This window comes from Athene cunicularia (genome assembly GCF_003259725.1).
Source record: "Athene cunicularia isolate RWA chromosome 2 unlocalized genomic scaffold, athCun1 chr2_part1, whole genome shotgun sequence".
NCBI classification, from domain to species: Eukaryota; Metazoa; Chordata; class Aves; order Strigiformes; family Strigidae; genus Athene; species Athene cunicularia.
This window is the reverse complement of record NW_020799095.1, coordinates 13191268-13214739: the sequence shown is the minus strand read 5'-3', so window position 1 is coordinate 13214739 and position 23472 is coordinate 13191268. Positions and strand designations below refer to the sequence as shown.

The 23472-nt window shown below is 40.7% G+C and overlaps 1 protein-coding gene across 2 annotated transcripts in view; it reads left to right on the top strand.

Moving 5' to 3' along the window:
- KAT2B (lysine acetyltransferase 2B) overlaps positions 1–23472 on the top strand; it is a 39977-nt gene that overhangs the window by 9089 nt on the left and 7416 nt on the right. For both annotated transcript variants that reach the window (XM_026842348.1, XM_026842347.1), the window contains exons 4-12: positions 509–690; positions 3054–3245; positions 5803–5909; positions 7568–7693; positions 9984–10120; positions 11522–11730; positions 15508–15634; positions 19221–19331; positions 22577–22720. In XM_026842348.1, the coding sequence (XP_026698149.1) occupies positions 509–690; positions 3054–3245; positions 5803–5909; positions 7568–7693; positions 9984–10120; positions 11522–11730; positions 15508–15634; positions 19221–19331; positions 22577–22720 (1335 nt within the window). The remainder of the gene's footprint in view (positions 1–508; positions 691–3053; positions 3246–5802; positions 5910–7567; positions 7694–9983; positions 10121–11521; positions 11731–15507; positions 15635–19220; positions 19332–22576; positions 22721–23472) is intronic.

Below are 23472 nucleotides of genomic sequence, written 5' to 3'. Positions count from 1 at the left end.
CTGGCACTTCTTGAAGAAATAATATGATGTGTAGACACAAACTTAACTAGAAGTCCACAAGCCCTAGTCCTCTACTGAAAGGTAGCTGGAGAGGTTTATGTGTGATGCTTGATTTGCAGAGGAAATAAATAATCTAGCATGGTTATCAGCAAAATTATGCATATGTGAGCATATAGAAGAAAGCCAGCTGGATTTTTTTCTGTTTCTTGACAAAGTTTTTTACTTTGAGAATCAAGGAAAAGTAAAGAATTTTCCATATCTCACTTTAAGTCAGCTGCTGGAGGTGAATAGAATAAAAACATCTGGATGTACCTGCTGCTGTATGCAGGGGAACCAGATTGTGGCAGCTACATGAGTAGCTGAGCAAGGAGTTAGTGGTCTCCAGTATTTGTTTTCTTTCCCATGTAATGCAAGTGCGGGGTTAATAAACATAAAGTGAGGAATGTTTGAGGACACTCCTACAAAAATTGTGGCTGAATAATTTAACATAATTTTCTTCTGTTTTAAGGGTGTGAATAATTTTGTGCAGTACAAATTTAGCCACTTACCCTCAAAGGAGCGGCAAACAATAGTGGAACTGGCTAAAATGTTTCTGAACCGCATTAACTACTGGCACCTGGAGACACCTTCACAGCGAAGACTAAGATCACCCAATGATGATATTGCAGGGTATAAAATGAATTATACCAGGTAACGCTGGTTTTGTTTGTTACAAGTCTTGCTTACAAATATGTCATGTATGCATTTCAGGAATACACCAGTACCTGTATGCCTCAGGTGCACCTTGTGAATTTTTGCAGTCATGGAGTTTATATGAAAACCTGATGATTTTCATATAAACTGTTATCAGTTTTACACACATCCTCGTGTTTTGAGAGGTGTGCTTTATCAGCCAAGAACAGGGGGTAGATGTCACGAACAACTGTATCTAACAATGCCGTTGCATGTCCTACATTTACAAAACTGCTCTCAGCCTTCTTAACATATGAGCCTTGTGTAAGATCCTTATTTCATGTACTAAAAGTCAGGCAATTTGTTATTCAATTAAAAAAAAAAACCAAAACAGAAAAGAGATAACATTAAGCAATGTAAAGTGTCACAGTTTGAAACCAAATCATGGAAGATTTGAAAAATTAAAGTAATTTCATAAATGCTTGAATGCTAAATGGGGAATAGATATTATTAGATTCCTTAAAATGCTAGTTCTTGTTATGGTCTTTTAATACATTGTCAGAATTCAAAGAAGTAACTTAGTCACTGGGGGAAGAAAAGCTAGGATAAGAAGACAAGTCTGTTTTAATTTTGCTTTTCTCATAACAATAGTGCAACGCCTTTTTCAGTTAGCACAGCGACAGCACTTACGGTTCCTGCTGGTGCAGGCAACAGTTAACATGCCGCCTGGGAGCACAGGTGGCAGCAATCAGCGAAGGTCTCTGTCAGCATGTCTGTTCCCAAGAACAGCCAGGGACACTTTTCCTGGTGGAGGATGAGCACTGCCTTCTGCCCGTTTTCCTGGTGGCCTTTCCTCTGACAAACCTCAGCTCCATGAAGGAGAACAGCAAACCCTGCTGTGAGTTGAGACTGTGGCTGGTGATATGGCAGACTGCGCTGTGTCTGACCGGGATGCTCTCAGATGATCTCAGATGGCCTCAAATAGCTACCTGATGTAAAGGACAGTTACTGGTAGTCCATGGGGCTCCTAACACTGTGTTTGGTGGGTCTTTGACCTCCATTTGTTTGGGATACAGATGTCAGGTAGCCAGGGTTGGTTGGAGTCAACTTGTATTAGGGAATCAATAACTAGCATTGGCTCTGGTTGGTGACTTCTGCTGTGACATTTTGTCACTTGTGGTTCTTCAGGCCTTCCTGCTCGCAATCCCTAAGGTTCCCTCTGACCCAAAGTACCGCCTTTTTCTATCTGATCTAACGTACCATTGTGGGCTTCTCCTCTCCATGGTGTTCGAGGCACTGCTCGGGGTGCTGAGGAAGCTGCTGTGTGCCATGGGTGCACCTCATGAATTCTTGCAGTCTCCGACTTCATTTGAAAAACCTGATGGTTTGAGTGAGACTGCTATCAGTTTTACACGCATCCTTGTGTTTTGAGAGGCGTGCTTTATCAGCCAAGAACAGGAACAAAGGTCTGTGAACAACTGTATCTCACAACTCTTTTCTAACTCTTGTGTTTGCAAGGATTAAACAAAAGAGTTTGGGAGAGCATTTTGAGACAGACTGTACTTTGAGTCTGGGTGAGAAAACCCATGCAGGATCCAGCACAGTCTGTTTGCATCCAATTTTTAACATTATTTTTCATTGTTGGAGCTTTCATAGTGGTTGTGGTCTGATTCTGCTAAAGCTACAGATACCATTGACTGTTCACTTGCACAGAGATACCAAAATCTTTACATAAATTTAACAGATATCATGACCTACATAGTCAGTGTACTTCTGATTTACCTCTCCAGTAACACGATCACTTTTCCAGGAAGAGTAACACAACAGGATATGTTTTCATATGTACTTCTTAATGCAGAACTCATTACGGAGGGAGTTACTGGTAAATGAAAGAATATCAAGTCAGTGTGTAATGGCAGGAAGCCAGCTGGTGGGAGACCAGGGTGGGAGTCCAGTTGGATTGGAATGGAGCTAGTTAAAAGTGTCACCACTTCTGCATCTATGTGGGAAGATGTAGAAGTTTAAAGAAGAACAAATGGACCAGGCAGGAGATATGGGAGGCTGAATGAATGAGCTGTGGAGAGAATCCCTGATATCAACACGAATTTTGTGATCTATAATTATTGTCTGAAACAAGAGCGCTTTGTGGAAACTAGACTGCAGAGAAAAAGAATATATAGAGACTTAAAAATACTTGGCTGTCATTTATTTAAAAAAAACTGAGCAATGTAAATGCTACTTGACTGTCCAGACTTGATGTGGAACTGATTTATGTGGTCATATAGCTCTCAGCTGTGTTATAAATGATGTGGGTAGTGGTTTTATTGCATTAATTCATATGTTAGATTGTGATAATTATCTGGCTTTTTTCCCCTTTTCAGGTGGCTCTGTTATTGCAATGTCCCTCAGTTCTGTGACAGTCTACCTCGGTATGAAACCACACAGATTTTTGGTAGGACATTGCTCCGCTCTGTTTTTACTGTAATGAGACGGCAACTGCTGGAGCAGGCCAGGCAAGAAAAAGACAAGCTTCCTCAAGAGAAACGAACACTAATCCTCACCCATTTTCCAAAGTAAGGGGTTACAATGTGCCTGCATTTAAGGTTAACCAGTAATATGCAACTTTGGCACAGAAATGGAGAAATTACCTGCAATTTAAAATAATTTCTCCTTTTATTCAATAACAGGCAGATGGTGCAGCTTTCTTTTCTGCCATAGCTTGAACTAGTGTATTTTATGTACACAACCACTTGTTTTGCTTTGTCCTAGGGCTTTACTTTGTAAAAAGGATTATTCATCTTGCTGGGGGATTGTGCTTATTGTCTATTAGCAGATATTGTTGGTCACGTACCTTTTTTTTCTGTAGTTTTCGGAAGCAGATCTCCAAAAACATACTTGCTTCTGCTTTTGTGAGGGAGCAGTAAAAAAGGGAGCATTGTACTGGAGTTTATATGCACCTAAGAATTTCAGTTTAATTCAACGTTATAATAGCTATGGAACAAAGTAGTCACCCCACCTTCAGAAGAGATGTATGTATTCATTTGACAAAGAAGAGAGTAATTAGTATAGAACTGCATCAGTGAATCCTAAACTAATGAATTTCATATTGACTACCTGTTCCAGTACTGGAATATTAATGATGATGAACTCTCACAGTTAAACAATGATTACATAATTGGGTATGTGGGAGAATGACAGTCTTGAAACCTGTTCAACTTTGGCAGTGCTTAATTTCAAACATTTTACTGGTGATTAAAGGTGGTGGTGGCGAAAGGATCATTCATTGTATGCTTCCTGTTAAAACAGTGTCTCTCTTCAAAAATACCCTTATTTTGTGAGGGTGACTGGGCTCTCTAGACCATGTTTTAAAAGTCTGTCCCTCCTAACAATAAAGGAACTGAATCTACTGGTGGCACTGATGCTATGCAAGCTGCTGTCTGTGACTAGAGTTGGGTTAGTGCTCAGGGAAATGAAAAACAACATGAGCTTTCCAAAGCTGGCTAGAGCCAGGATTTGTTACTCCTACTATTATTAATAGTGCCTTTTACCACTTTGAAGAATGTAAACTGTGTCTGGGGTAGACTGTTATGTATACAGGAATGCCTGTGTATATCTGGGAATAGGATCATGATCTGGCCCTGAAATAGGTATAAAAAAGGATTTAACACTGCATTGATATAAGGAGAAGATTTGCAGAGGAAGAAGGTATGCACATGCCCCTGTTTCCACTGCCTTTTACAGCCTAGACAAGTGATTTGAAAAGCTTTATTATTCACTGCAGTCCGTTTTAATATTCTGCTGGGGGAAAAAAAAAAAAAAGACAGACAAGCACTGTTTGCTGATGATTTGTGGGAAATAGGAATAACGTTTTAAATCTTTTATGGGCTGTACTTGTCTGAAGCATTTGTCCCTCTGCTGGCATTACGCAGAGTGAACCCAGTGGAGGAGCTGCAGCTCAGAGCACGAAGCCTGTGCCCGGTGTCAGTGCAGGGCTCCCGGCTGCCCTGGGCGCTCCTCCCCGGGTAAAGGGAGCACCCTCAGGTTATGTCTGTATGTACCTAGGATATAGTCACCAAGGGGTCTGAACGCAGAGCCTCTGTGCTGCCTGTAAATGTAGCCTTGGCTAAAGCTTAATTTTGTGCTTCTGCTACATCACAGATGGTCAAGTAGTTGTTGCAAACTTTTTAGCCATTATCAGCTGTATGGATAGCAGCAAACACCACACATTGCTGTGCTTAGGTATGAATGTCCTATATATAAAATACAAGAGTAGGACTTGATCCAGAAAATCCTTATCCTGTTCAAGAAAGTCTTATTCAACAGTTCTGTTGGTTTCAGCTGGACAGTTTCTATACATATAGATGACTCTAGAGAGTAGAATGTGCTGTGTCAACTTCTGGTCTGAAAACCCTTTTTGTGCAGCATAGGATAAGCAGCTATCTCGCTTCTGAGAGGGAATTGATATATTAGCCCTGTGAAGGCAAGTGTGCTGGATAGTCTGATCTGTGGAATTTCTCTCACCTATAATAATACCAAGAGAAGTTTAAAATCACAGTTTCTGTAAGTGTACCAAAATAAGATTAAAAATACTGTTATGCAAGCACAAACATTTAATTAAATGTTACAGTAGGACACTTAAAAGATTAAAATACTTCCTAAGAGCATTGTTAATAACTAACACTGGTATTTTATAAATCTATAAGAGGCAAAAAGCAAGTGCATCTGCAAATTTCTTGTTTGTCAAAATAGACATATTTTGTCATTGTATAACATGAGTACCTTGACATCTGTCAGCTCAGCTTTCTTATTAGTCTACTTCTTTGTTCTGTAAAAGTAGTTTGTGACCATTTCTTTCTGCATTTGCAAATTAAGATAAATGTTGCTTACAATAAAAGACCAATTTTCATAGGTGAAAGCACTCTACTGAGTTAAGGTACTTAATGTCTACTCTGGCTTGTGACTTTTTTGTGTGTATGTGTTTGTTTTTTAAAAAGGAGTTGGCCAACAGCATTTTCTTACTGAATCAGTAAATCTTTTTAAATTAAAAAAATGTTGTAAATGGTTATTCTGAAAAAGAACCTGTTTTAAATGATCCTATTAAGTTAATATTTCACCTGGTTTTGTGCCTAGGTTTCTGTCGATGCTGGAAGAAGAAGTGTACAGCCAGAATTCTCCCATTTGGGATCAGGATTTCATGGTGTCTAGTTCCCGAACTGGCCAGCTGGGAATCCAGACAGGTAATTTGCATTTAGTGATGGGTTAGGGAGCACCTGAATGTAAAGATAAACCTGTACAAGTGATGAATTCTAAGGAATGAGACTTAGATATGCACCTTTATAAATAGCAGGCTTTACCAAAATCAGTCTGGCTTGAGTAAGCACAGGTGTCTGACTCTCTGGTACTTCTCCTATAAAGATCCCATTTTAACAGTGACATCCAGCTAGTTGAAGGTGCCAGTGGAGCGGGCTGGGTGCTGTGGCAAGTCGCCTGAGTATTCAAGCAGCACAAGTGCACTCAGTGTGGGCAAGTGAGAATGGTTAGTGGGTAAATGGCTGAGGTGAGTCACCTGCTGGACAATGGTCCCCTCACACAAGGACCCACTCCAGTCCTCCGACTCCAAAGCAGTAGGGAAGTAGGGACCTTCCACATCAGGTGTCCCATTGCCTTTGTACACATGCCTTTGATTTCCTTGGGGTTTTTTTTATAGCTTTGCTTTGCTTTGTTTCGTATTCGTGTGCCTCATCGGCTATTCTGCAGTTTTACTCACTTTTCCTCCGTTAGGGTACATTGCAGGGGTGCATTGATGATGGTTTTCTTTCATTTTCCCCTTCTCCTCTTCCCTTCTGCTCAAAAGTGTTTAAAATTCATCTATGCAGCTCAGAGGTTGACTTCAATTTTCAGGTATTTAATTCAATATTTTGTAACAATTCAGTATTTTGAAATAATTATTGATTATCAGTTGACAAAACCATTGTGTCAGCACTTCATCTGACAGTGAATTTCTGGAGTAGTAGGGAAATTTCACTGTGACAGATACAGGCTTTTTTTGTGAGAAATTCCTGGTCTGCACCATGAACTTACGCCTCGGGCACAAGTTCATTTCATCTCAAAAATCATGTTGCTCTCAGAGTTCATTCTGTCATGTATATTTCTGCAGTGCTTCATCTTAATGTGCACCTCTTAAGCCCTGGATTCTTGGCATGAATGTGGCACAAAAGAGCCGTTGCTGGTGATGACACCAGCATAGAGGCATGCAAAGAGAAAGACTGCAGGTGTCCAGACTATGAGCTATCACCTCAACCCCCTGCCTGCCTGCCAAAAGTCCTGACACAAATGAAAACTGGATGATTTGGGATGAATGTGGTTTGTTTTTTGTTTTTTAAATATTAGAGAGAAATGTTAGTCTGTGGCCTTTTAAAATAATAGTTTAATCTTCTTAACTGGTGCAGCAACTTCTCCCTTTATTGAGTTTGATTTGTCCAACCAGTCTTTGGACACTGTTAAAGTGGACAGCTGAAGCTGAATGATGAGATTTTGCTTTTCAATAGACCCCTACAAAAAGCCTTTTCATGAAGATAAATGCCAGCAGGCTTGGCAGGTATGTGGAGGAAGTTTGTTTTCTTAGCTTATGATCAGCACTGAAGAATAGTGAAGCCTGATATTTGCAACCTCTGTCATCCAGCAGTAATATAGTCCCTCATTAGGTAGAAGTTTAGAAAAATATGTTGAGATAAAGCTTTAATGTCTGTGCGAACTGGTAGCATTGTTCTGTTGCACAGCATTAGCTGTTACTTCTAAGGTGGTGGGTGTGAAGTTGGGTCCGTCACTGTGACAGTCAGCACTGTAATGGGTTCCACTCCTGATTTTTTTGTGTTTGCCTTTTATGCCATTGCAGTTATCAGTCCTCCTCCTGTTGCAAGATCTGTTTCATACAGTGCAAGTCCTTCATCTCTGGAGCAACCCAACACTGGGAATATGAGTCCTGCTTGCAAAGTTTCTTCTGCCCTTGACCCAAACCTAGGTAACAAAGGAGGAGAATTGCTTTTTGGCTTCTGTCAGTATTAGCAGCAGTCGCAGTATATGCTGGCCATTGCCTTCATTCTGCAGTAGTGACCTTGAGGTGTTTTTGCTAAAAGACATGCACACACATACTTTTTCTGCACACACATACTTTTTCTCCACTATGGTAATGTTTAACCAGCAGAAATGGCAACTGTATTTGAAAAAAAAAAAAAAAAAAGGTTTGTTTAAAGTAAATTAAAATGGGGAAAGGTCTGCTGTGTCAGAGAATGTTGCAAAACACTTTAGTTGGGGTACATGTATTATGAGCCCTGAAAAAACTTTCACTTAAATAAAAAGAGTAGAAGAGGCCATTGCATTTATTTTTTTAATCTTTCAAGGTACTGAAATTGCATATTTGAGCAATAAAGAAAAGCACAAACACACCAACTAGGTTAAATATAAAACCTGAATGAGGTCAGGTTAAAAACAATATTGGGGAAAGGAAGTTGCCAAATGCATAAATTCTCCTAATAAATCCTTTATTCAAACACCTCAGGATTAATGAGTCTGACAAAAGACTTTGCAGGTCAGAGAGATGATCACGAGCTTATGAAAGTAAGTGGAGAATTTCCACTTCCTCAAGGAAGTGGAAAAATCTAACTAAATTCTTAGCCTTGCTGTTTCCTACAGAGGAACTTAAGGTGGCTCCTAAACTGCAGCTTTCTTTGAGGGACAAGTTGGGAAATGGTCTTAGAAGTGGGAATGAGTAGATGATTTTTTTTTTTTTATTACAGGTCAGCAAAATGAGCAGTAAGTGATCACTAGAAAGATTACTTTTTTTTGTATAGTTTGAAAAGAAATGCAGAAATGACAAACTAATTAAGTTGGGCAGTCATTGGAATTGCCCTTGGCACTACAGAACTGAAACACTACAGATGTGAAGCTATTTTTTAAAGGGGTTCTAAGAGAATTCAGAAAACTGTCAATTGCAAGTCTCTTATATCAGACAATTAGAAGAAACAATAATAAACTGATTAAGGTTTGAATGAATAAATGTATGAGTAATGTGATGCATGGAAATTTAGTGTGCCTTTTGTAGAACTCATGACTTGTACATATCTGTGAAGTAATTGTTCAGCATTTGGAAAGGGTTTTGGGTATGTGGATTTCCCCGAAGCTTTTGACAAATTGCTTCCAAAAATTCTGTTTTAAAAAAATAAATTAATCCCTTAGGAAATAAGAGGGAAGGTCTGTTCACATATGAATAACTATTTAAAAAGTAAGAAATAAAAAATAGGAATAAAAATTTCCACAGTGAAGGGAGGTTAACAATAAAATTACTTTTTTAAGAAAGCAATTGTACTGCTTGAAAGTCTGCTTGAAAGGTTTTATCCTCATATATGTAGTGCGCTATAGCTGTGGGAAAACAATCTGTACCATATGTGTAAAACAGTGGGCATAGTGAGCCCTAAACTACCTGGTTGTTTCAGAAAGAGGATCTTAAAGCCATTGTGGATTTTCCCTAGGGGGGAAAAAAGTCCCATCAAACCCACAAAACCAAACTAACATCTCACTGTTAAGTGCTGATCACAAAGGCAAAATTCTGCATCCTGGCTCTGATCTTTAGCAGAACCTTAGGGAAAAGATACAGGAACAAGTTAACCATGGAGTGATATTCCTGTTTGTATGCTTTCCTAGTATTTGACAGTTTGCTGCTCAGAATTATTGTACCTCTACTAGTCCTTGGTGGACTCTTCTTTCATGAATGTAACTAGTTGCTTTTGCTATATTATGTGTTGGTCTGCAGTTAGTAGGTGTATTGTTATTTGGAAACTTTATATACATTTTCTAAGTCAAATATGTATGACATGTCAGACTGTATGTGCTGCTTGATTTACAAAAAGGGTGAAAGAAATATATACTGGATACTTAATTCCAGTGAATCCCAAAATGGGATTTCATGTTAGCCAGAGGTATGCACTATTTGTGTATTGAGAACTGACCTTCCAAGATAGCAGTACAGAGGTTCACTGCAGATGATGCTAAAGCAAAAGCAAATAGTTTCACTGTGACTTTAGGGAGGTATGGGAGAAAGAGAGGTATATTAATCCTGCTTCATGCTAATATCCCAGTGCTGCTAAGACAAAAATGCAGCAGTGTTAAGTATTGTTCATGTTTCACTTATTTCTATTTCTCCCTTTCTGTAGGGATTTGGGTTTTTTTATCCAAAACTTGGTGTACAAACTGAAGAATAGTGCTAGTCTGTGTCAGTTTTGTTGTTTCTGATTAGTCCTGGTTTTGTTTTATAGGGGAAAAAAGAAAAAATAATGAACCCTATTCTCTGGAGGATTCCAAAAGACCAAGGGTTGTAGGAGATATTCCTATTGAATTAATCAATGAAGTCATGTCAACAATTACAGATCCTGCAGCAATGCTGGGGCCAGAGGTGAGAAATGTATAGGCTTGATGTTGCAAATGGTCGGTTTGTAAATGGTCTGTTTTTAATAAATGTTCCACATGGATAGAGTATGATAAGCTAAGAGTCCACAAAATTTACCATGCTGTCAATAAGAAAAATAGAACCTTTCAAAGGGTATGATTGTGAGCAAAAATTATTGATGAAATGCATCACTAACATGAAGAATAGTTCTACATTTTTTAATGCATTGTGTACTGTCTGCAAAGAGAGTTGGATACTAGTGATAGTAAAAAAATAGAACCCATGTTATTTTTCAAGATACTTCTGTTAGAGAACAGTTCCAGAGTATGCTTTTTATTGGTAATCGTAGATGTAGCTCATAAGAGAAGATAAATGCTGTGGAATGAAAGATCCAAAGTTAAAACTTCTGTCTAGTGCAGAAGGACTGATCTAAACAGTTATTTGCTCTGTCTTCCACAGTTGCTCTTTTTTTCTGCTGGAAGAGAAAAACAAACAGAATTGCAGGATTGTGCCATGTACAGAATTGCACACTTTTTTTTTTTTTTTTGGCTGACTTTTCCTCCTTCTGTTCCTTTTGCCAGGCTATGTTTTTGCCAGCAGCTCTTGTTTGCCAAGGTTTAGCTAGAGGCTGCTGAAGATTTGGAACCACCTACATTTCTTAGTCAAACTATATACTGTGACTGATGGCTCTGCATATTACAAATGCTGTGCCAGTCTGGCTGTTGGGGCTGGCAGTGACTAGAAACCTAGCAGCCAAACTTTGATCTAAAAAGTAAACAGTATGTGCATGCAGAGATATTTTGGCATTGTAAAATGATCCTGAAAAACAAAGTTAAATAATTTGTGTTAATTTCATCTATGTTCAAATATATAGATACAATTGCTAGATATGTAACAGCAAAATCAGTAGGAATTAAAGTGTTCTTTTTAGGCTCTTATGATAGTGGCATAGACAGTGGAAAGCACTACTAAAATGAAAAAAATATGGCTTTGTCTGCACTGCCATTAAAATGTGTGTTTTGCAGTATGCGTAGGCAAATCCACTACTTTGTCCAAGCTGGCTAGACTAAAGAAAATATGAAGACTTAGTGGTGTAGCCTTCAACTGGATGAATGCTGTCCCCTGAGAGATGTTGTAACTTTTTGAGTCATAACCATTGCTGTTGTTACCTAATCTGTACAAAAAAAGTTTGACTATGCCTTTGTACAAAGTAGTGTAGACTTATTATATCCAGCTTACTTGATGCTGTCAGTTCTGCTAAAACAAGATAATCATGGTCAGCTCTATTTTTGTTAAAAGGTGGCTTGGAAAAAAGAGGGGATTTTGTCTGTTTGTTCCTTAAGGCTGTTCCATCAGAGGATGTGAAATCTCCAAAATGTGATTTTGTTCCTCTCTTGTGTGGCACAGACCAACTTTCTCTCAGCACACTCAGCCCGGGATGAGGCGGCGAGATTGGAGGAGCGCAGAGGCGTGATTGAATTCCACGTGGTTGGCAACTCCCTGAACCAGAAACCCAACAAGAAGATAATGATGTGGCTGGTTGGTTTGCAGAACGTGTTCTCCCATCAGCTGCCTCGCATGCCTAAAGAATATATCACACGCTTGGTCTTTGATCCGTGAGTATTGTTGGAGAGGGGTTTGGTGTGTGAGATGAAGAGATCCTGGTGTTGCTTGCAGGCAGCAGTGTAGGAAGGGGCCAGCTGAGGTGGTGTGGAGGGCAGCCCTGCCTGTGTTACCCTTTTCCCAGCTTTTCAAGCTCCCATAACTCCTGGCCATTCTAACTGGATTGTACCCAAACACTATCTCAGTGGCTGTATTAATGACAAGTTGTACAACTGTGGTGGGTTGACCCTGGCTGGATGCCAGGTGCTCACCAAGCTGCTCTGTCACTTCCCTTCCTCAGCAGGACAGGGGAGAGAAAAAGACAACAAAAGCCACATGGGTCGAGATAAGGACAGGGAGAGATCTTTCACCAGTTACCATCATGGACAAAATAGACGACTTTGGGAAAGTTAATTTAATTTATTATAATCAAATCAGAGTAGGATAATGAGAAAATAAATACTAAATCTTAAAACACCTTCCCCCCACTGCTACCTTCTTCCCAGACTTAACTTTGCTCCCAATTTTCTCTACCTTGTCCCTCCCAGTGGCACAGGGGGATGGGGAATGGGGGTTGTAGTCAGTTCATCACATGTTGTCTTTGTTGTACCTTCCTCCTCAGGGGGAGGACTCCTCACACTCTTCCTCTACTCCAGCGTGGGGTCCCTCCCACAGAAGACAGCCCTCCATGAACTTTTGCAACATGAGTCCTTCCACAGGCTGCAGTTCTTCATGAACTGCTCCAGCGTGGGTCCCCCACGGGGTCACAAGTGCTGCCAGCAAACCTGCCCCAGCATGGGCTCCTCTCTCCGCGGGTCCATGGGTCCTGCCAGGAGCCTGCTCCAGCGTGGGCTTCCCACGGGGTCACAGCCTCCTTTGGGGCTGCTCCAGCGTGGGGTCCTGCCCGGGGTGCAGGTGGAGATCTGCTCCCCCGTTACCCTCCCTGGGTGCAGGGCACAGCTGCCTCACCAGGGGCTGCACCACGGGCTGCAGGGGAACCTCTGCTCTGGTGCCTGGAGCAGCTCCTGCCCCTCCTCTTCACTGACCCTGGTGTCTGCAGGGCTGTTTTTCTCACATATTCTCTGTCCTCTCTTCACTGCAGTTGCCTGGCTGTGCAGCAACTTTTTCCCCTTCTCAAATATGTTATCATGGAGGTGCTATCACTGTCATTGATGGATTTGGCCTTGGCCAGTGGCAGGTCCATCTTGGAGCCAGCTGGCACTGGCTCTGTTGGATATAGGGGAAACTTCTAGCAGCTTCTTGCAGAAGCGACTCCTGTGGCCCCCAGTTACCAAAATGTTGTCATGCAAACCCACTACAGGAATGTGGGCCTGCAGGGAAGGCTCCTACCGACCTTGTACTTTCAAATGTCAGAAATGAAAGTCAGAAAGTAATTACAGTGCTTATTAGTGGTTTCCAGGCCCATACTAACTTGCAGGCTGCTGCATCTGTCTGTGGAGATCATGAACCAAATGGCAGCAGAGATTGAAGTTTTTCACTTAGAGGAACTTGTGGGATTTGTGAAGAACAGCAGCATTTAAGTCAGCATGGGAGAAATCATTCCTCACGCAAGGACGTTGTTTTTCTCTTTATTGGTGCAAGTTTCCTGTCTTGCTTTGAGTGCAACTCTACACCACAGGCACATCAAAAGGGATATATATTGGCTGTAGCAGCATCCACAACTTGCACATGGTACTCCACCTGCCCTAGTGTCCTGACTGAATTGTGTCTCAGCTGCCCAAGCATGAAGGGAGGTTCTCAGAAGTGTCCACCTTTCCAGCATTGTGTTTCCTGCAGTCTGCTCCCTTTTGACCAGTATGTTCTTCCAGAATTTCTGCCTCTGAACGATCCATATCCAATGATATCCTAGGTGTTTGCTGTACTGACTGCAGCACTTCACAGTGGAGGATGCCTGTGGGCTTATTGGTCAGCAGAGACCCTGAGAAGCTCTGATTGAGCTGATTGCAGCCAACAGTGCAGCTTGGTTTGTGGAAGAGCCTTTCTCCACCACTGGTGATACAGGCCACTGTCTTTGTGCCTGATATTATGGGTGAAGCAGTTATAAAAACATTTCTGGAACCATTTCCTCTGCTTTTAGGCTCAGTAACATTCCTTGGCAATACTCTTAGTATTAGCAAATACTGCTGTTGCCATGTCTGTGCCATCCCTGAAGCACAAACAGCACAGTACTGGGGACTGTTGGACAGAACTTCAGTCTCCAGGCACAGGAGACTGATCTTGGGGTCATCTTCTGGGTTTTTCAGAGGGGAACAGGACTTGTCTTTTGAGGGCCAGCACTGGTCCGAACTCTTCTACCTCTCCTTCGTGGAGATAAGTACTGCTCTGTTTGGAGAATGAGGCAGCATCATGATCTTGTCTGAGTTAAGGAGCCCTAGCAGCACTGCGATCTCAAGCAGAAGTTTTTGGTTGAAAAAGCCAAGTTCCCTCACAACCAAACACCAAAGCAAAATTCTGAACTAGTGGTGTTAAGTCATGGCCTCCCATATTTCTAACTGAGAAAGACTCTTCTAGTAGGCTGAGAGGAACTGCTGGTAGTTTAAGTGCTCTTCAGTATAGTTTTTGTCTGGAAAGTGGTCTGTGCTTGAGAAAGAGGTATTGCTACAGCAAGAAAATGCCTCCTTTATGTGCCTTAGGCAAACAGTTGACCCAAAGGAAATGAAGCACATCTCCTGGACAGCTCAGAGTACCCCAGCATCTGCTGCAAAACTCCAAGGACAAACATTGTGGACCTATGCTGGGTAGTGGATACACACAAACCTATGTCAAGTGTGAGATACTGGAGTCCAACAGTTTTCTTCCCAAATTTCTTTCAGCTATTACATATTACCTTTAATGTTCTTATTTCTGAAATGGCCATCCTTACTGAATCATGTTGCTTAAACTAATCAACATGAGTAACCAAAATTAACAGTTCAAGCTACTACATTGCTGCTGTCATTCCACAAATAAAAAGCACCAAGATAAGTACAAGAAAAAGAATAGTATATAAAATGTCCTACAACTACTCTTCAGACTACCTTTTTTTGTAGGGCTCAGTTTTGGCACCGTTTCCCCCAAAAATATATCTTCTGTAAATTTACTGTATTGTTTATACAATTTATATGACACTGTGTATTGAATAGTCTAGAGAACAGGTGCAGTGCAAATTTTTCCAGACCTTGAGGATTACACTAAAATTCTTAATTCTTAACACAAGAGTTCAGATTGCACCCTCTTATGTCTTTCCTGGCAGTCAATGTAAGTGCAACAGAAATGGATATTTATTCTGGTCTTGATTCCACTAGGAGTGGGTGATTAGAAATAAGAAATATCATTTCTTGCTTCATCAGCTGCATTTGAAACTGATAGCTTAGCTATAGAGTGCATGCGAGGAAACAGGAATCCTTTAGAAAAGACTTGCTGTCCTGTAACTCCATTAATTTCTAATTCAGTCAAGGTAAAATCATTCTGAGAACTACACAATGACATAACTGTCAGCAGTAGATTCAATGAAAGCAATACAACTATTATTTATTGGGCATTACCCTAGTATCTAGGAGTACTTGTCAAGGCCAGGACCTTGCTGCATGAATGATGAATTTTATGGTAAATTTAAAGCATGATGTTAAAAGAGCAGCTCTTCTGTAGATACAAGCAGCTAACTTAACAGAGACATATACAATTGCATTAGCATCATGGAAAGAAGTGAATCAAGTTTCTGAAAAAAGGAAGGTAAGGGCACTTTATGTACTATGTACATGAATTAAAGTGACTTATTTTTGTCTACTCAGGAAACACAAGACTCTTGCATTAATAAAAGATGGTCGTGTTATCGGTGGTATCTGCTTCCGGATGTTCCCCTCCCAAGGATTTACGGAGATTGTTTTCTGTGCTGTGACTTCCAATGAGCAAGTCAAGGTAAAAATTGTTCTCTACTAGAGTTTATTAAATGTATTTGAGTCACATTCACTCCTGCATACGTTCTTAATTTTGTTAGTCACATCGAATATATTGCTGAGTTGCCAAACAGAAACTGAGTTTGAAAGATACAGTGATTCTGAATAAAATACACAAAACCTAAACAAATGTGCAGATTTAGAATCATCAGCATAATAGCAGGATTATTTGTAATTAATTAAATAAATAAAACCTTTCTCAACACAACATTAGTGGCCAGTAGTCTTCCATTCTTGGACTATTCACTCTTCCTCTTCAGCAATTGCCTCTCTGTGTAGTCTAACACCTCGTGGTTGACTGAAATAAGTATTGCTTGTGTGTGACAGTAATTTGTGTTCAATCACTTTGTGGCATTACATGACTTCAATCAAAATACTATATATCAAAAAAATAAGGTATAGTTTTGCATCTCAGAATAAACACATGGCCTATTCTGTACACTCTTTTTTTGAGTTAATTTCACAAAATGTTCTCTGAGTGTTGAGAATTAGCAGCTGTGTTGAAAGAACATAGAGCCCTGAATAGAGGAGATTCCTCCTGCTTTCCCAGGGACTACAGGTAGATCTAACTATGACCATCTGATACAGGGTTTTGCCTTTAGATGGTGCTGTAGCTTTATGTTTTTCAGTTGAAACTGTTAGAGCCGAGTTGTGAGTTAATTCAGAGTTTGTGGCAGTTGAACATGCAGAGCTTGTGTTTTGAAGGGAAGAGCTCTGAGTGTGGAAGGGTAACACAGTGGGATTAAAAGCCTGTGACAGCTGTTAGTACTTGGGTTATAGTTGATTTTACTCAACTCAGGTGTTAGAGGAGCACTCCCCTGAACTTAGCAGTGGCCTGTCATAGAAGTATCCAAAGTGTTTTAGCAAATACAAACAATAATGGAATATGCTTAAGTTATGTCTATTCTAAGCTTCACTAATTCGTAAAAGGTGTTTTCATTCTACTAAAACAACCAACTGCACTACACGTGTTAGGCTGCCAGAGGTGTGTTGTGATTCTCTAGGAATGACCTTTCCAAATATAATAGAGCGAATAAATGTGACCCATTGGAGTGACTCCTAGGTTGAATATGCACACATAATGCACAGTCTCTGCTGTTACCCTCTGGGTGCCTCTCTGTATCAGTTAACTATTTCTGAAAGTTTGCCTTCCCACGTTCCTATCTGAGTAAGGTGACCCCTACCAGCAGGTAACTGAGAAAAATTTAGTGTTCACCCGAGTGAACTGCATATTCTTGGGAAAAATAAATGCCTATTTTAATTCAATTTAAGGCTGGACTAAGAAATATGGGTACTGTTTCCCTTTATATGTGATATTTAAAAGTTGGATTGTTTTGAGATACTTTGATCCCATGTTACAAATTTTACATTTTACTGTACAGGTCTTAGTTTCCTTTTAGGATTGTTAGACTTTGGCAAGTGTTTGTAAGAATGAATAAATCCTTGAAGATTATAAAAATAATAGGTCAGGAGAAAATGTTTGTTATAGTTGTTGGAATTTCTTTGAGACACAAAGTTGCCATTTTTTGTCAGAGATTACAGGCTTTAGAATTACTGGAATGAATTGCAGTGTTTCAGGTATAAATAAAATATCAGTGTCTCATACGCTGTTCATTTCACCCTGCTGATGAAAAGGTAAGTGAGGATCTTGGCTAGCTCATGTACTGCTAACTTGCATTTTTCATTAAAAATTTTGGTGCAGAGTTTTTGTCCTCTTCAAAGAATTTGAGAACTCAAATTTGCAATTAGAAAGTGTCTTCATTATCCTGAGCACTTCTGAGTTCTTATAAATGCTGTACCACTTAACATGTCATCAGTTCATAGAATCACAGAATGGTTTGGGTTGGAAGGGATCGTAAAGATCATCTCATTCCAACCCCCTGCCAAAGCCCCGTCCAACCTGGCCTTGAACACTGCCAGGGAGGGGGCAGCTACAGCTTGTCTGGGCAACAACCTGCTCCAGTATCTCACCACCCTCACAGGGAAGAATTTCTTCCTTACATCTAATCTAAATCTACCCTCCTTCAGTTTAAAACCATTACCCCTCATCCTATCACATGACACTTGGTGATAAAGCGTCTCTCCCCATCTGTCCTGTAGCCCCCTTTAAGTACTGGAAGGCTGCTATCAGGCCTCCCTGGAGCCTTCTCCAGGCTGAACAGCCCCAACTCTCTCAGCCTGTCATCACAGGGGAGGTGCTCCAGCCCCCTGATCATCTTCATGGCCTCCTCTGGACTTGCTCCAACGGTTGTTTTACCACTTCTTTGTATTTGTTGCAATGCATGATATATGCCACTTTAACAAGTGATCATGTGGCTTCAAGAGCTTCCTCAAATTCAGAAGTACTTATGTTTACACATATGAAGTCATAATTTCACATGTGAACTCTGAATACAAGATGCTCCATACACTAGCTGGAAAGGAAGGACTAATGCACAGTTTGTACTTAATTTAGTAGGACTTTAATGAAAATGTTTCACTACTAGGTTTTTTGAGCTTCAGCACTTACCAAACTTGCTTTTATCTGGCTATTTCCATCTTTGGAGCTATTAAATTGTGAATTAAATCAGAATTTTTCTGGCTTATGTACATAAGTAAAAATTTCCCCAGTTTTCAAGAACAGAATACCCAGAACAATTCCATGTATATTTCTGTAAGTGTCCAGTTAGTCTCCATGATGTTAAAATTGGAACATATGCAGCAATAATGCATTATTATGGGCTTTTCCACCTATTTTACGTTTCCTCATCTCACAGCAGAAGGGGAAGACTATAGTTTACTTGGGAGTGTGAATAAATGGAACCTTTTGTTTACTTTGGGGATGAATGAAAATGGAAATTATTTCTGTGTGCAGTCAGGAGGCATAGCTATTTATTTGATTGTGGATTCAGAATTTTCTGCTGCTTATTATGGTAATAACTGTTTCACTATTCCCTTTTATGCCCTGTGATAAATTCAGATTATAAATCCTTTGAGGCAGAGGCTGTTTCTGCTGCAGGTGCACAGAGCACAGTACAATGGAGATCTTGTCTCAGAACGGGTTCCTCTAGAAGGAGGCATTTTGGTATTCCTACTGCTTTGCAGTTTTGAAGTGCTATGGCCAAGAAAGGATGCCCTATTAATACAATATGTGTAGATTTGCTATTGGTGAAATATGTGATTATTAATAGTTGATATCTAACTTAAAAGGAAAAAGGTAATGTGTGCACCTTGAATTACAACTTCCAGAACAATGTACCTCTTTAGAGCTACGCTTTACCTCTAGAGAGAGTCTAGGTTTTGGTCTCTTTTAGATTAAAATTGAATCAGACACTAGAAGCTGCAATATTTTCTGGTCCCTTGTGGGTCACAAAGATACTCTTACAAGGCTGAAAACATTTTGATCTTGGGTACACATCACCATGTTAGTTATGAGAAAGTCTTTAAAACAGGATCTAGAGGAAAGGCTGCATTTTGAAACAGTCTGTAATAACCTTTAGTCCACAGTTTCTAATACGTGCAGTCCCCAAAGGCTTTGTAATGGCTTTTTCCTCATACATTTCACACAGGGTTATGGGACTCACCTAATGAACCATCTGAAGGAGTACCACATCAAACACAACATTCTCAACTTTCTCACGTATGCAGATGAATATGCTATCGGCTACTTCAAGAAACAAGTAAGTCAATGTAAGAAATTACTTGGTGCAGGCAGTTAACATCTAACAGTGATGAACTAAACAACTAGATGTGACAAAATATGTGGATAAAATGCATAGTGTGATTTATGTGTATATTTTCTATCTGCAAAATATGCTGTGTACATCTTGTGTAATGATATTGGTTTACATTGCATTTTACTTTGATGGAATAATCAGAATATAGCTGTAAAGTATAACCTGTAATTTGTCCAGTCTAAAAACCAGTTGAATATGGGTTGGTTAATTCTCCATCATTCAATTCCTTCACTGCCCATTCCATGTCCTTTTTGTAGTGAGGGGCCCAAAACTGAACACAGGAATCGAGGTGCAGCCTCACCAGTGCCGAGTACAGGGGTCAGATCCCTTCCCTGTCCCTGCTGGCCACGCTATTGCTGACACAAGCCAGGATGCCATTGGCCTTCTTGGCCCCCTGGGCACACTGCTGGCTCCTGTTCAGCCGGCTGTCAATCAACCCCCCCATGTCCTCTCCAACTGGCAGCTCTCCAGCCACTCCTCCCCAAGCCTGTAGCGCTGCTGGGGGTTGTTGTGGCCCAAGGGCAGCCCCCGGCATTTGGCCTTATGGAAACTCCCCCAGTTGGCCTCAGCCCATGGCTCCAGCCTGTCCAGGTCTCTCTGCAGAGCCTCCCCACCCTCGAGCAGATCAACACTCCCACCCAACTGGGTGTCACCTGCAAACTGACTGAAGGTGCACTCGATCCCCTCGTCTAGATCATCAATAAAGATGTTAAACAGGAGTGGCCCCAAAACCAAGCCCTGGGGGACACCACTCGTAACCGGCTGCCAGCTGGATTTAACTCCGTTCACCACAACTCTCTGGGCCCGGCCATCCAGACAGTTTTTTACCAGCAAAGCGTGTGCCCATCCAAGCCGTGAGCAGCCAGTTTCACCAAGAGAATGCTGTGGGAAACGGTGTCAAAGGCCTTACTAAAGTCAAGGTAAACAACATCCACAGCCTTTCCCTCATCCAATAAGCAGGTCGCGCTGTCGTAGTAGGAGATCAGGTTTATCAAGCAGGAGCTGACTTTCATAAACCCATGCTGACTGGGCCTGAGCATCTTGTCCCACATGTGTTGTGTGAAGGCACTCAGGATGAGCTGCTCCATCAGCTTCCTGAGCACCGAAGCCAAGCTGACAGGCCTGTAATTTCCCAGATCATCCTTCTGACACTTCTTATAGATGGGCGTCACACTGGCCAATTTCCAGTCGGGACCTCCCCACTCACCCAGGACTGCTGGTAAATGATGGAAAGCGGCTTGGTGAGCACCCCTGCCAGCTCCTTCAGCATCTTCAGGTGTATCCCATCCGCTCCCATAGACTTGTGTATGTCTATGTGATGCAGCGGGTCACTGACTGTCTCCTGGATTGTGGGGGGCATCATTCTCCCAGTCTCTGTCTTCTGGCTGAGGAGGCTGGATTCCCTCAATACAACTAGTCTTATTATTAAAGACTGAAGCAAAGAAGGCATCAAGCACCTCAGCCTTCTCCTTATCACTTGTTACCATGTTTCCTCCTGCGTCCAGCAGGGGATGGAGGCTCTCCCTGTTCTTTCTTTTGCTACTGATATAGAAACATTTCTTGTTGTCCTTGATTGCTGAAGACAAATTAATTTCCAGCTGGATTCTAGACCTTCTGATTTCCACTCTGCATAGCCTCACAGCCTCTCTGTAATCACTGTGTGTGGCTAGCCCCTTCTTCCAAAGGCTGTAAACTCTCCTTTTCTCCCTGAGTTGCAGCCAAAGCTCCCTGTTCAGCCAGGGTGGTCTTCTCTGTCGCCGGCTTCTCTTACAGCACCTGGGGACCACCTGCTCCTGAGCCATTAACACATCCTTCCTAAAGAGCGCCCAGCCTTCCTGGACCCCTATACCCTCCAGGACCGTCTCCCAAGGGATCCTGTCAAGCAGGTGCCCAAACAAGACAAAGTCAGCCCTTTGGAAGTCCAGGATGTCAGTCCTGCTTAGCCCTCTCCTGGCCTCTCTAAGAATAGAGAACACTTATTTTGTGATTTCTGTGCCCTAGTCGGCCTCCAACTACCATATCATCCACCAGTCCTTCTCTGCTCACAAAGAGGAGATCCAGCAGGGCACCTTCTCTGGTTGGTTCACTCACCAGCTGCATCAGGAAGTTATCTGCCACACATTCCAGGAATCTCTGGGACTGGTCCCGCTCTGCTGTGTTGTATTTCCAGCAAATATCTGGGAAGTTAAAGTCTCCCACAGGAACAAGGGCAAGCGATCGTGAGATTTCACCTAAATGCCTGTAGAATATTTCATCCACCTCTCTCTCCTGGGTGGGTGGCCTATAGTAGACTCCTAAAGAGACGTGCTCTGAGCAGATATGAGGCTAGATGACCTCCTTAAGTCCCTTCCAACCTCAACTCTTCTGAGATTCTGTATATAAACCCAATACAATTAATTCTTCACACATTCAAAATTAATAAATTCTGGGTTTGTGATACAGCTATCGGATCTGTCAGACAGATCCTTTTTACATCTGAAATGTCCCTTCCCTAGTTTCAAGGTGCTCTGTCCCCATGTAAGTCAGAAGCCTTCGACAGTTAATGAAGAGGCAGAAGTCCTGGTCGGGTTCCTGGTTTTTACTGAGGTTTCATTACATATCACTGTAACAGAAGAATAAAGTGCAGCTGAAGTGAGAGTCCTACACTGGTTTTTATTGTCTTTGTTAATTCTTTTGTGAGTGTGTTTTTCAATTAGCTTTTGAACTGTATGAAGACTGTAGTATAACTTTGGAACTTTTTATAGGATTTGTTACCTTATTTTTTCACTTGAAATACAAAAGTAAAAAATAAATAGTTTTTTCTAGCTATAAAGTTACAGTCATCTCATTGACTTCAACAGCAACTTTCTTTGACTAATGACTACAGGACTGGTATACTTTAATACTAAAATAGAAAATTTTAGGAAAAATCCAGAAAATTTGTCCACAGTAAAAATCTTTCCTCCATCTCTTTATCTGCCTTGTCTCCCTTCTTTTCCTATATATATATATAAGCCATTAATTATTCTTCTATCAAGTAACTCTCATGAGAACGTGTTTACAACACTATGAACCATGATCTCTTTCCATTGTATTGTCTGTATTTTAACATTACGATGAATTTGGTTCTATATCATCATAGCATTTCGGTTAAAAGAAATGTAAAAGGAAAATGGCATCATAACAGCATGAGTGTTTTTCTTCTTCAGGGTTTCTCCAAAGATATTAAAGTACCAAAAGCAAAATATGTTGGCTACATCAAGGATTATGAGGGTGCCACATTAATGGGATGTGAATTAAATCCAAGGATCCCCTACACAGAATTTTCTGTCATCATTAAAAAGCAAAAAGAGGTAAAGGCTGAAATGAAACACTGAACGTTATCATCTATTCATATGTTTAGAAACAATTCAGTCAGTACCAGGTTAGCTCTCTTCTTTGCTTTAGTGCTTAAAACATTGGAATTTTTACTTTTATTAACCAGAATAATTCTTTCATTCAAGTCCCAGTGCCATAATTTTGCAGTTGAAGCATTAAATTTAACCTTGCTATCTTTACAGTAACAGAAATGTGGAAAAATACTGGTGTTTTAAGGATTATTTCATAGCTAAATTTTGTTATAGATGATAACTAAGCAAAATCTTGTGAGATTGATTTGTTCTGCAGCTTTGTAATCTTTTTCTGTCTTCTTTTTTTCCCCCAATGTGAGTAGTGTTCATTAGAGTGACTTTTGAATGGAATGTTTGTACTGCATGTCCTATATTTAACTTGAAAGAAAGAGGATTATTTTTTCTGCCACTGTTTTATTAAACAAATCAAGGGTGGGCTGTCTGAAATTCCAGGCTGTCCCTCTTTGGAGTTTATGTGGGATGTTCTTTATTTAGTCCGTAATAATATTACATATGATAAAGCAGTTTATCAGCAAAATAATTTAGATGTTTCCAGTTGTGTTTAAATACCTTCCTTGGTTTATGAAGAAATACAAATTACAAGGATAATTTGTTCTTTCAAGGTTGGTCAAATCTCATGACTTTTTATTTTGCTAAAGTGCTTCTTCATGGAACAGTTATTTTCCTTCCAATAGAACTATTTGGCTCATGTTTGC